Source organism: Argopecten irradians, chromosome 8 (assembly GCF_041381155.1).
Source record: "Argopecten irradians isolate NY chromosome 8, Ai_NY, whole genome shotgun sequence".
NCBI classification, from domain to species: Eukaryota; Metazoa; Mollusca; class Bivalvia; order Pectinida; family Pectinidae; genus Argopecten; species Argopecten irradians.
In genome coordinates, this window is record NC_091141.1 from 10,069,997 (window position 1) to 10,082,222 (window position 12,226).

Here is a 12,226-nt window from a genome sequence, read left to right on the forward strand (position 1 = left end):
TTGGAAATTGTATGTAAAGGCTTGTTTTGTATGTAAAGGCTTGTTTTGTATGTAAAGGCTTGTTTTGTATGTAAAGGCTTGTTTTGTATGTAAAGGCTTGTTTTGTATGTAAAGGCTTGTTTTGTATGTAAAAGGTTGGGAATGCAAAGGTGTAATAAACTGCAAGAAGGACACGAAAGGTGAAATGGTGGAAAGGGTTAACAATTATGATTTTGGGACGTGAGACAACTGGTCGCAATACTCAAGTGAAATCGATATTCACCTGAAATAACGCCAGGAGTGTCTACATTACACAAGAGGGTTTGATTGGGAAAGAATGAATAGGTTACGTGAGAAAAGTGGACACGGGTGCACACTGATATATAAGGTTTTCATTGATATACATGTAATTAAGGTTTGAATGAAGTTTGATATGAGAGAAGTATACTGATAATGACTTGTTGTGGTTTTCTTTTTACTGATGAAGAAGGCTTTGTACTCATTGCAGTATTTAATTACGCCATAAGGTACATTGATACAACCTGGGTTTGTATATAGTACGTTTCGGAGTATCGAAGAATAATTGAAAAATGGGAAAGGTATTTCTTTCATTTCAATTTGTACCAATGAAAGGTGTGGTTAGATAAAACCAAAGTCTGGTTGTCTTTACGATGACACAAACAGTCGACCACGCCCGTCTGTTTGGTACCCTGCATGGAGAGCATTACCTACTTTTCATTAGTACTTCTACAACAGCTGCGAACCGAGCGCGCCCAATGTAGCAATATCTCCCCATATGTTATAGACACGTTCAAGTACTGCGGAACAACGGTTTTAATTTTATACAAAGCTGTGTATGTAGGTACTCTTATACTCGTGTATCCAGCATGTACACAGATTCGCCAGTGAATCGGAACCAATTTTGGTTAATGAAGCAGATAAGATTACAGCCATTGAACCGGAAACAAAGTGAGATGCACGTGCATCGTGATAATTCACGTGTGAATGTTCCTATGGCATCAATGCACGGTCCCCTTTTCCACGGTACAAGTGCATCCAGTACACCGGTACAGACAGATAATTAGCGACACCTAGTTTTGACTAGAAACTCTTTGTATAAAGGTCAAGGTCGCTCCAGAAATACTTTCCCACAATTACGTTGACAGTTGACGGCGAAGAGACCGGAGTTAAACGATTTATAAATTACATCTGCCGTACTATTAAATATCAAATAATGTAGGAGGCTTTTATAAGAGATGTTTCACATTAAACTGCCACCTTGTTCGTATAGTATAATTGTTTTGTGGTTCAAGCTATACTTCATCACGTCCGGATTTTACCGTTAAAGTACGTCGTGTAGCACTTCAGAGATTTTCATTTAATTGTTACACGTGCAAAAACTTGTACTTATTTGATGAAATCAAGCAATGTGATTGTTAAGACGAGTTTCTCTCTGTTTTTGCGTTTCACACATCATATGCAAAGAAGGTTTCTATTAATAACACTCTCTACCCGGAGTTATCGTTCCTTATTCTCACTTCAAACTAGAGGTGGCATTGCAGTAAATAAAAAGGGCGAATCGTTATATTATAATAGAGAATTATTTTATTTTTGACATAAATCAATTCAGTTAGAGATTCGTATGCTTCAATTTGTCGATGAATTTAAGACTTTAAATGCAGGTTCCAGCAACAGCATTAAAACCTAAAAGAATCAATAATTCGGCTGTATTCTACATGTATCATATCTACAAGCATCTATTATTGATATTTTATTGAGCCTCATCAAGTAACATCTATGTTGCAGTCCACCATCACCATGTACAGAATTCTCTGGACAAACCGGTCCCCACGGCAGAACAAAAAGTTGGCGCTCAAAGTTCATCAGATGAAAACGTAATTATATTTACAATATAAGTCTACATATTTCTCTTTTATAACGCATTAATGTACACCTTTTTCAATGATTGGTTCTTTTACTGTCAGTAAATTGAATCGACCCAAACAACTCGCTCCCTTACCCCTTCTTGCTATTACTCGTTCTCAAATTCGTTGCTTTGACTTGTCCCCTAAATTCTTATTGCAGCGATTCGTCCCGATAACCCCACATTGTTAAGACTCGTTCCCTAATCCCTTCCTGTAACAACTCGTCCCCTAGCCCTTTCTTGCTGTGACTCGTCCCCTTGCCCAATGTTGTTACGACTCGTTCCCTAGCCCCTTCTTGCTGTGACTCGTCCACTTGTGCAATGTTGTTACGACTCGTTCCCTAGCCCCTTCTTGCTGTGACTCGTCCCCTTGTCCAATGTTGTTAAGACTCGTTCCCTAGCCCCTTCTTGCTGTGACTCGTCCCCTTGTTTAATATTGTTACGACTCGTTCCCTAGCCCCTTCTTGCTGTGTGCTGTGACTCACCCCCTTACCCCGTCTTGTAACGACTCGTTTCCTAACCCCTTATTGCTATGATTCGCCCCCTTACCCCGTCTTGTGACGAATCGTTTCCTAACCTCTTCCTGCTCGTTCCTCAACACATTGCTGCTATGACTGATTCGTCGCCCTACCCCTTGTTGCAATGACTCGTTCCCTTACCCTCTGTTGGTATGACTTGTCCCCTTAACCCTTCTTACTGTAACTCGTTCCTTTTCTCCATGTTGCTACGACTCGTTCCCAAACCCCTTGTTGCAATGACTCGTTCCCTTACCCCCTGTTGGTATGGCTTGTCCTCTTAACCCTTCTTACTATAACTCGTTCCTTTTCTCCATGTTGCTACGACTCGTTCCCAAACCCCTTGTTGCAATGACTCGTTCCCTTACCCCTTGTTGGTATGGCTTGTCCCCTTAACCCTTCTTACTATAACTCGTTCCTTTTCTCCATGTTGCTACGACTCGTTCCCAAACCCCTTGTTGCAATGACTCGTTCCCTTACCCCCTGTTGGTATGGCTTGTCCCCGTAACCCTTCTTACTATAACTCGTTCCTTTTCTCCATGTTGCTACGACTCGTTCCCAAAGTCCTTTATTGCTATGACTCGTTCCCTTACCCCTTTCTTGCTATGACTCATTCCCTTACCCCTTTTTACTAGCAATCGTCCTCATAACACCATGATACGATGACTTGTCCCCCCAACTCATTGTTAATTATGCATTACAGACAGCAGATGATAAAAAGGTGACGATCGGAGTAGTGGTTGCTGTTGCGATCACGGCAGCCTTCGTTTTCTTCATTCTCGGATTCATCGTCAGCGTCCGATGTCGCCGGTCACGAGAGTCGTTCCAAGTGATGAAGGTAGGCAAAGATTCATTGTATAACTTATTCATAATTGTATTCGCGGTATAATGATAGTGAACATCTAGAAAAGATTCCCAACACTTCTTAATTTACTGAGCATTAAAAAGCATATTTGTGTGAATTTGGTTTTTACTTAATAGTCACGACAATTGCGTCTCGTCCTCGCCACTCTTATATGTAGTCAAACTTACCATTCATGCATTGATATTCAAAAAAGTTTGAGAATTCGGGTCTTGATGACGTTATTTCGATGTCCATTTGTCTTTCACAGAAAGTGGATAAGAACGGGTCTTGGAATAGTGCTACAGCCGTCCCTATTGCTATTGAATATCGGGATGAGGAACGCGATGGTATTTACGATGACATCGACAAGGAAAGTGCTCGTCCCACTCGAGCAATGATGCCAACAAAACAGGAGAAAATAATTCCAAAACAAGTTGAGGATTTATATGCTGTCCCAAATAAGAAACGAATGAATAAAGACCCGGAGCCCCATATTATTGGTACGTTTATAGAGCAGTCAGTTTTAATGTGTAAAAACGTCACAATAATTTAAATTTCACAAAATACTTATGATGGCTTATAAATACCATTTCATATAATTATTTATTGCATGTTTATAAAAGTACAAGATATATTATGTAAGTTTGCCAGATATGCATAACCCTGTGCTATTGGTAACAGGCGGGAGTCTGAGAAACGAGCCAGTCTGCAAAGTCAAGTTTGTGTTCGCAGACAAGATATTTTACACTAACTGATCTAAATAGGCTTTCTATAAGATATCAATTTACCATAAAATGTCTAAGATTGCATTTGTAGTAATTAAGTCGCGCGTATGGTTGTTGTTTCAGACCATATAGACAGAATAAAATTCATCGATGAGACAACAGATGACGAATTTGGAGCGAAAGACGAAGAAATCCTCGGTTTGCTCCGGAAGAGTCGTGAAGGACTGATAAATGACAACAACGGATCTATACGTTTAGACGACTCCGACAGTGGCGCTGACGTTGGTCCATCAGACACGCCACCTGTTGAAGGCAGTCATCACCAAGGGGAAACAATGACACATGATCCCAATGTGATTCTGGAAGAGGACGAAAATGAAGAAGATACCGAGTCTTCACCAATGCTTACAAATAGTTCCCAAGACATGTCTCCGAAAGATGAGCACAGTTCAAATGAAGATTGATGAAGGTTTGAATAACGTGCTGATGTTGATGACGTAGATTGTTTTGGTTGCTACATGTATGTGTTCTTGAGACAGGTGAAACAACTGGAATGCCTTAGACCATTTTGAGGGCCATCGTGTATTGTGAACAGTACAACCTAAGTTATGTGCACGGATGCCTTTCGCATGCATACGAAGAAGTTTAAGAACCAGTGACCTAAATGAAGTATTGTTGAAATATTTTGAACAATTAGGGAATTGTTCCTTTTCCTGTGACATGAAAATCACCGAACGTGCATAATCGATTTGATATCTCGATATACAAGTAACACAATGCAAAAACGTATACATTTATATTGTATTTAAGTAGTTAAAATGTATCAAGCTCTCCTGTTTTACAAATAGATGATTTTTCTATAAAATTGTTTACATTGCAAAGTGCTATAATTTGCCCATTAAAGTGCTCAAATATAAAAATTACGAAATCACTAAGGATGTATATAGAGTAAATAGGCATGTGGTGAATAGATAAATCTAATTCCGAACGTATACAACCATGAGATGGACATGTGGTGAGTGTCCTGTATGGGTTCCGAATTGAGGGTCAGCGGCAATCATTACCAAGTGCCTAGTTTAGCATTTTAATTCATTATTCTTACTTTTTTAAAATTGCATAATAGTGTAACGTGCTGATCGACAGTGTGTAGTGTGTTATTACCATGCCAAACTGTCGACAGGTTTTATTAAAACAACGAAATGGTGTCACAGACACATGTATAACAAACACTTGTTCTAAGCTACTGTTAGTGAACATTTGTTTTATTGTTATTTGTACAATACATTAAAAATCATGTTGATTAAAAAATCGTTTAAACGCTTCTAGGTTTTAGCAAGACGTTGATCTAATATGAAAACCGTCATAGACAGCCAATGAGTAGGGCCGACATCGAGGTCGGAAAAGTGGATATATAGGTTGGTAATTTATAGTAATTAATCCAATAGGTAATTATCTATCCTAATTTGCCAGCGTTCCCGGACTTAATGTCGGTTTAATTGAAACATTCGACACACTGTACTGATCAAAAAAACCTGATTTAATAGTTTCTTTATGATCGACGTTGATCGATCAAACACTCTACAAAGAGACCTATCAATAGTATATAGTTAGCATGAAATGCTTGTTTGACCCTCTGGGATTGTAAAAACTTTATAATGTGTAGATAGTGTGTATATATGTATATAACTGTAGGTACTAGAATCTTATAGTGCAATAATGACACTTGCTACAACATAATTACAAATAAGTAAATGTGCCGGTTTAGATGTGAAAATAAACGTGTTTGATAGTTGAGATGCGAATGTGAGAAACCATTAACATGTTGAAGATTTATTAGAGTTACTTCCCTTAGATAGGAAACGCTAACGTATGACGTATATATTTTGCTTCATCCAGGTTCATGTGACGTCATACTGGTGACGTAAGAATTTTATAGCGAGAAAAAAATACTAGTCAGATGTTTGTATGGCTTTGACGTTGTTTGGGGAACTTGCTTGCTTAATTTATTCAGCTAAGTATTTGTTTGTGTTATGTATGTTTCATGTACAGTGCTTTTGTTCATTCAGAGGATTTCTTATCTCGTTTTAATGTTTTTGTTAAACTGCCATTTCTTAATTGCGTAAGTTATTACATATACGTTGAAACGACGTTCGTGCTTGCAACTTGTATTAAGATAATATTTTCACGTGCAACATTCTTTTGAGAAAATGTTTGCACGTGCATCACATGTACATTAAAGCTTTATATTGAATGTTATTAGAAGAAGGCTATAATTAGCCAAAGAACACATTAGGCGATTTCGATTGCTCAATACAAGATATTTTGTGTGCAGTTATGTTTTGTAAATACTGTTAATATGATGTAATTACTTGCATCGGATGCGCTGTTTCTGACTCTTGTAAACAGCATATTATCATGTTAATTGATTTTGTTGTTTTAAACATTTTATTTTTATTGTCGCTGTAAAACAGTTGCGTTAACAAGCTATCAATGCCATCTGATCCAAATAGAGGTTGTTATTGGCATTGCGATTTATAATTTAGTGCATGCATTGGGGATTTAGTTCAGATTACCTCGAATTTGATAATCGAAATTTCGCGTATTTTTCTAGGATAAGATGTAACATTTTATTACAAACAGTAATTAAATGATTAAACTTGTTCGTAATTTCCAAGAAAGGGAGTGTTCGTATTACAAAACATCGGGGATAAACTGAAATTAAAGCAAATCGCTCTTCATTCCACATAACAAACATCAGGAGTAATCGTTCTTTGGTGTAAGGGTTACTTCCCTTGAATGTTTTGAACGTGGTTTACAGCATATTACTATCATCAAAGTGGACAATTTCGTATTTAGATATTTGAAAATGTGATATAAATTGGTTTATAAAATGCATTCATCATTTTAAGCCATTCACAACCTTATATTGTTTTCTTTCTAATACGATTTTTCCATTTATGTAATATAGCCCCAAACGGTTGTAAAAATTAATTTACGTATTTAGTGCAAAATACCAATTCATTAACGTTGCCAGTTCAGACAGTTGGTGCATGATGTATAAAAATTGTGGACATTATATATGGTATCGTTATAAGTATTAACGATGATGATTCATTAAATATGGAAAAAATAAAAGTTAGAAACTTATGCAAGTTCTGTTGTTTTCCTTGACCTAGATAACGGTGTTATCGCAAAATAAACAAGCTAAAACATATATCGATAATAAATGACAGGTAACACATCTTAAACAAGTAAAGGTTAAAATGTTCTTAATAAAACAACGCATGCTAGAAACATTTTAGTCATGTTATCTGAAAACCTATGGTGTCAGAACTCCCTCCTGTCCTGACCCCGGACAGACACAATAGACAACTTTCAGTCCGATTTTCCTCTGGCCGTAGTGCCACATTTAGACATCTTAACTTACAAATCTGGTTTACTCCTAATGTCTTCACTAATTGACACCTTTTAAACGTTTTGACAAGCAGATGTCGGAAACAACCCAAGTATCTCCCAGCCCTAGTTCTAGATTTAGAACTTGATCATGATATTTGGGTAGCTGAGGTACTAATTTGAACATACTGTCAGATGTCTTGTGCAGTCCAAGCGTCGTCTGACCTTGTTACCATATAAAGACATTCTGACATAAATGTATTTCGTCTTTGCATATTGCAGAGTTATCTCCCTTTCGGGAAAGTATTGGCTGTGACGTCCTTGTACTGTGATCAATACTCACGTCGTTTTCTCTGAAAATAATGACGTTACGCTCGCAAACAAATTTCGTCACAGTTAATAACTAACGCTACATGTACAAGAACGGAATATAGATCTAGATTCTATTTTTGTTCTACTCTGGCATTGAACTCGGATATTTTGACATAGTTGTATGGTGAAACTTTATTTTCCCCACAGACACCATCGGTCCATGAGAACAAAGTTTTGTGCGAGGGCAGACGAAAATTCGAGTGTACACCCGTTGCGTGGCGGTATAGAACTGGTGCAGTGTGTCACCGAAAGTACAGAGTGCAGGTCGAAACATGCGTTTTATCTGTTATCAGCAGTGACAGAATTTCAGGTATTGGTGAATCACATCTCGCTGACGTCACGATGACAAATAAATATTTGACAGCCCTCGGTCATCGCAAATTAAAGATTATTTTGATAACTTATCCATTGGGAATGCAAATGGCTTTTGGGTTATCTATATAGTAAACATAGGATCATGAAGGATTCTATTCACAATCCTCATTTAAAATCACCTATTATCCTCCATCATAAAGCTGATATCAAATAAATGAGCACTCAACTTCTGCAAGAATAAGGAAAAGTTATAATAGTGAAGAAAACTCCTCAAAAATGTTCCATTAGGTTTTTAAAATATCCAAAAGTAACTAAGCCAACAAGCTATTCGGGGTTCGATCCGTAGCTGGTACGAACGTGAAAAGGTCAGGGTAATTCTGCGCAATAAGTTAGTTTACCCCGGGAACTCCGGTTTCATCCCAATATAACACCCCTCACGCACATAATCTGGGTCATCGAAAGTGGTTTGCATAAGATTTAGAACTAATTTCGCAATCAATGTAAAATAAGGCATTAATTTACAGTACACTTATACATACTTCATGTATAAACCTACATATTGCTGTGGAAAATCTCCGATAATCTTTGAAAGCCTCTGCAAAGTGCCGTAAGTTTCCAACAATGATGCAATGTGATAGATGTCGGGTTTAGGAAATTAGGACCTTTCACATCATAGAGAGAGAGACTATAGACAGTGGGTAGTACAGCAATTCACCACTTGTAAGTTCCCAGGTGATGTCGAGTGGGCTATAACGTAGGATGGCCGATCTGTGGAAATCAAACATGTGTTTTAACAAGCCGATAGCCAATAATGAACTTGTTGGTGCTGGGGTATTGACATATACAATATTAAAATGTTGTAGAGAAGTCAATATTAAAATACATATAATGCATAAGGTTTTGTTGACAGAAGATTAACACACATGTACATGTACTATGTAAAGCGATAACCAAATGACAAAAGCGTTCTATATACTGACATTGAGGGGGACATTTAGACTCGCAGTAGGTGTGAGTTTCTATCTTGTGTCACAAGTATACTAAAAGTAGGTCACTTTGACCTGCTTGGTGATGTTTGACCTACTTCAAAGAAAAATCATTTGGGCTCTATACAATCACATGCGTCTACTTCAGGAAAATTACACTAACCTACCCTTACTATATCAAGAAAGTAGAGGTAGGTTATTGTATTTTCAAAAACCATGCAGAATCTGACGCCTGTGATATAATGCACTTCATGTACCGGTGGTAGTGTCAGTTACAGTTTCTATATCTCACTCTATATTTATTTGACGGTTTGCGGTTCTACCGAAATCCGCAATTTTAAACACCAGCGAAATATTTAGCACAATGCTGTAACAAGAGACATTATCACTGTATGTACCACACGGATCTGAGAATTAGTCACAGATCATATAATCATAGGCCCAACAGAGTGCCTAAGACCATTTTTAAACATTTTAGAGGGCTAGACAGTACCATTATGTAGAGTATGATTTAGACCCCTAAAAGGTCTAAAAAAATGTCTAAGGGCACTCTGGTTGGTCCATGATTATATAATCTGTAACTTATTCTCAGATCCCTGTGTCTGGTGGTTCCATAATTATATAATCTGTAACTAATTCTCAGATCCCTGTGTCTGGTGGGTCCATGATTATATAATCTGTAACTAAATCTCAGATCCCTGTGTCTGATGGGTCCATGATTATATAAATTGTAACTAAATCTCAGATCCCTGTGTCTGATGGGTCCATGATTATATAATCTGTAACTAATTCTCAGATCCCTGTGTCTGGTGGGTCCATGATTATATAAATTGTAACTAAATCTCAGATCCCTGTGTCTGATGGGTCCATGATTATATAAATTGTAACTAAATCTCAGATCCCTGTGTCTGATGGGTCCATGATTATATAATCTGTAACTAATTCTCAGATCCCTGTGTCTGGTGGGTCCATAATTATATATAATATAAAATCTCAGATCCCTGTGGTACGTACGTGTTTATGCCTGACGGGTGAGTAAAAATTAATTATTAATTTGAATACATTGTTTCGCGGTATATTTGGAACATATTCTGATTTTGTGCTGTATCTGCATAGCATAAAATAACTTCTCATGTTAATCCATAATTTGACCGATGTAAGTAAAAAAAGGTACATTTCATTTGTCATTGAAACATATCTTAAAGTACATGTTTATCGAAATTATACAACAAATACTATAAGCAAATAAAGATCATGATCAGACACCCGGGTACTAAAATAAAAATACCTACGTCATCTACGGAAAATAACCACGTCCTTTTGCCACGTGCGTGCGTGACGTAATAGAAAGCCACCTGTCGGAGTCACTAGGTACCAGGCAGAGAAATAAAATATTAGAGTTCTGTTTAATTTCAAAACATGAAGGGACGTTTCAGCCGTTTATACACTGCCGTATTTAGAGTACTGCTTGTTGTGTTAACATTTTGCCTGGACGTACTTGTGTTGTTTATATACAATTAAACGTTTCCCTACCACAGTACCACATCTAGACAGATTTGTTTACGTTTTAATCAGTCATTTTAGAAATATTCAAGGATTAACTATGGAGCTATAATAACGCAAAAATATTGTTTACTCTAAATAAATAAAATAAATAAATAAACGCTGTTAATGATGAGAGCACACTCTGAATTTAGTACAACCAATCAAAGACGCCGTTTCAAATGACGACTTCAATTTTTAAGGTTATGAGACATTTTAAGCTAATGAAAAAGATCGTTACAAGCAAGAGTGAATTATTAGTACACTGTACATGCCCACAAAATTAACTAAAGAACGAAGTCCTTTGACAACTTACAAGAACCCCAAAAAGAAAAACTTAGGTCTCGAAGATGAGAATCATTCGGAGAACCAATAGGCTAGATGTGATAGTCATTATCTTGTAGACCATCTTTTTAAGAATCACTTTATTGTTCAATGTTATACATGTAAATCGGTGTTCCACATGATGAACCTTGGCATCAATTATAAAACTCCGTTCCAAAACGTATAAGTGAACATTTAATTTTAGAATATCTATTCTGTTTAACTTCCAATCAACAATTACATTGGTAAGCCATGTGCGTTATGCAGTGCGTGGTGATTGCGTATGTTTTGTGTGACTGCAGTATATATCTGTATAGTCCTCTTGTGATAGCGACAATCAAATTGCCTCCTTCATATTGTTGTCTCACTGCATGAAGCGTACTACAAGACATAGATCCACCACTTGTGTAAATAAAATATGTAATTCGTTTTTAAAAAACCACACATACTCATATATGCATGCGCGCACACACAAACATACACACAGACGCGCGCACGCATACGTGCTATGACATGTGGGTATATTGGAACAGATTATGTGATATTTCCTGTCCTAATTACTTGGCATATTGTTTAAAGTTCCGGTAAGGAGAAGAAATATCCCACAAGCCCTTACATGTATTGTTATTTAAAGTTAAATAAAGGTCACAGATCACCCTGAAGAAAAAAAAACAGCCAAGAAAATGCAATGCCTCATATTTCAGTTGTCAAACGGAAAATGAAGACGAAAAAATGTATACATTTGTCAACAAAAGCAATTAGACAAAATAGATTAACTAAAAACGTACAGTTTGTTTTGTTTATCTATATAGTGTCTACAAACGCTATGGGAAGAGTTGAATGGAGAACCGAGTTTTGTGTGTATAAAAAACACTTGTCAATATCTAGGCTATCTCTATATCTACCGTGTGTTTTTTGTTTACACATAGTACAGTGTATAGTGATTTTATGATAATATCGATATACAGTCTGTGTCGACAGCCATGAGTAAAGGCTATAAAAGACTTGGACATAAAGCTGATGAATGAACTTCACAAATTCTACACAATATTTTGTCTGTAGGTCAAAGTGACAAACATTGGTGTTCAATGTTCCTCTCATAAATCTGACAACTGTCAAAATGGGGTCAAAGGATTTCCGTTAACCCCTTAACTGCACGTACCGCGAAAAATACATGTACTTTTAACACACGAGACACAACACAGCAAGTTTTAAGGATTGGCTCGGTGCATGTTCATGTATATCAATATGTTCTCTCAGACATGCAGACATTATAAGATTTGAGCAAAGGGATTATAATGCACAAG

At 37.0% G+C, this 12,226-nt stretch overlaps 1 protein-coding gene across 1 annotated transcript in view; it reads left to right on the top strand.

Moving 5' to 3' along the window:
- The window catches only part of LOC138329304 (uncharacterized), a 32,064-nt gene extending 24,930 nt beyond the window's left edge, over nucleotides 1-7,134 (top strand). Inside the window, exons 3-6 of the mRNA XM_069276206.1 lie at nucleotides 1,786-1,874; nucleotides 3,122-3,256; nucleotides 3,531-3,762; nucleotides 4,111-7,134. Of these exons, the coding sequence (XP_069132307.1) occupies nucleotides 1,786-1,874; nucleotides 3,122-3,256; nucleotides 3,531-3,762; nucleotides 4,111-4,451 (797 nt within the window). The 3' untranslated portion in view covers nucleotides 4,452-7,134. The remainder of the gene's footprint in view (nucleotides 1-1,785; nucleotides 1,875-3,121; nucleotides 3,257-3,530; nucleotides 3,763-4,110) is intronic.
- Nucleotides 7,135-12,226: the final 5,092 nt, after the last annotated feature.